Source organism: Alligator sinensis, unplaced genomic scaffold (assembly GCF_000455745.1).
Source record: "Alligator sinensis unplaced genomic scaffold, ASM45574v1 scaffold23_1, whole genome shotgun sequence".
In the NCBI taxonomy this organism is placed as follows: domain Eukaryota; kingdom Metazoa; phylum Chordata; order Crocodylia; family Alligatoridae; genus Alligator; species Alligator sinensis.
In genome coordinates, this window is record NW_005841890.1 from 17,862 (window position 1) to 19,367 (window position 1,506).

The 1,506-nt window shown below is 52.1% G+C and overlaps 1 gene segment (V, D, J or C); it reads right to left on the bottom strand.

Annotated features, from left to right (window-relative positions):
• Positions 1-112, bottom strand: part of LOC106721850 — an 11,136-nt gene extending 11,024 nt beyond the window's left edge. Inside the window, 1 exon segment of the V gene segment in view lies at positions 13-112. Coding sequence covers positions 13-61 — 49 coding nt within the window.
• Positions 113-1,506: the final 1,394 nt, after the last annotated feature.

A 1,506-nucleotide genomic window follows, 5' to 3' on the forward strand; every position in this document is an offset into this window, starting at 1 on the left:
TGCTGCCCTTACCCTTTGCCCAGAGCACGAGGAGCCAGAGGAGCTGAGTCTGCCACAGCATCTTGCTGCTTCTGCACCGACTGACACGGAGCTGAGAGACACCAAGCGTTAAACCGGCCCCTTTATATCTGCTCTGGCGAGCAGGGCGCTGTCCCTGGGGTGGCCTCATGCAAAACAGCAGCTCTATGTAAATGTGCCTTTGCTGGGTGCCAGATCAGAGCTTGCCGGGCAGGGGTAGACACAGCTGTGACCCATGAGTGCAAATAGGACACTTAAGCTGTGGGTGGCAACCACTATGTCCATTTACTGCTTCCTAGTTCAGTTTGGGGCATCCCTGTGAGTGATGGATGCAGAAGATAGAAGGGATTTATGTGTATCCTGTGTCCTGCTCACACCAAGCTCCAGCATGGGATGTTTGAAATGACTTTGACAACATAGAGGTGATTACAGCTAGAAACAGAGAAGGGTGTTGGACACAAGGCCTGCATCTGGAGGAACGCAGGTGTTTGGCTCCCCAGGGACAAGTAGCAGTGGTGTACCTTGTGCCACAGCTACTTGATCCTGGGGAATGCCTAGTCCAAGTGCACTTTTGCCTGTGGCAAGTTACCCTGGGTGTCATAGGGGTGGCTGGGGCCAGCACTGTGCTGGTGCAACAGCCTTACCTGGGGTCTTGGGGGCCTTCCAGTGTTGCCGTTGGGGTGATCCCACCAGGCAGAGCCTGGCTGGCAGGTACAGCATGACTCAGGGTGGCTCAGCTCTGCTTTTCACATGCACACAATGCTTGAGTATTTGATCCTCTGTTTGTTTTTTCAGAGATGTTTTTGACCCCTGGATATCTAGGGGTCAAAAAAACAATGAAAAAAAAAGGCCAAAAAGTGGAGCAGCAAACACAGGGTCAGCGCGTCTTTGCAGCATGGAAAACAGCTGACTGTGTGGCATGTGGCACTGCATATGTGTTTGTGGTACAACATACCACACGGATGTGCTGGCCCTAGGGGCACGTCCAGGCGAGCAGGCACATGCCTGTTGTGGCATCTCCAACCAGCAGGCAGAGACCCCTGTGACTAACAGCTGTCAGGGACTACTCAAGACCAATGTGGGACAGCGACCTCCGGATTGGGTAGCCAAGATGATGCTGGGTGATCAGACAGGTCTGCCAGAAAGGGGTAAAAGACAGTGAAGCGTGAGCCTCAGTGCCACCCTCTCATCCAGCGCCTGACCTAGCCTAGCAAGACAGAAGGAGAAGCAGGCGACCCACTTCTGGAGAAGACATTGCCTTGAAGGAGGCTGACTATCAACAGCAGACTCCAGGGCCTTGGATATGTAGATATACTGACACAGTGCTCTCACAATCACTACAGCAGCTACTATACACTATGCTACATGGGTTTGAATGAGTGAGTGCATGTGTGTGGGGATGGATGTGCTATGGTGACCAGTACCACCCATAACTCAAAGTTTGCATTCATGATTTTATTGGTAACTTCACATCCTGTCCAATAAACT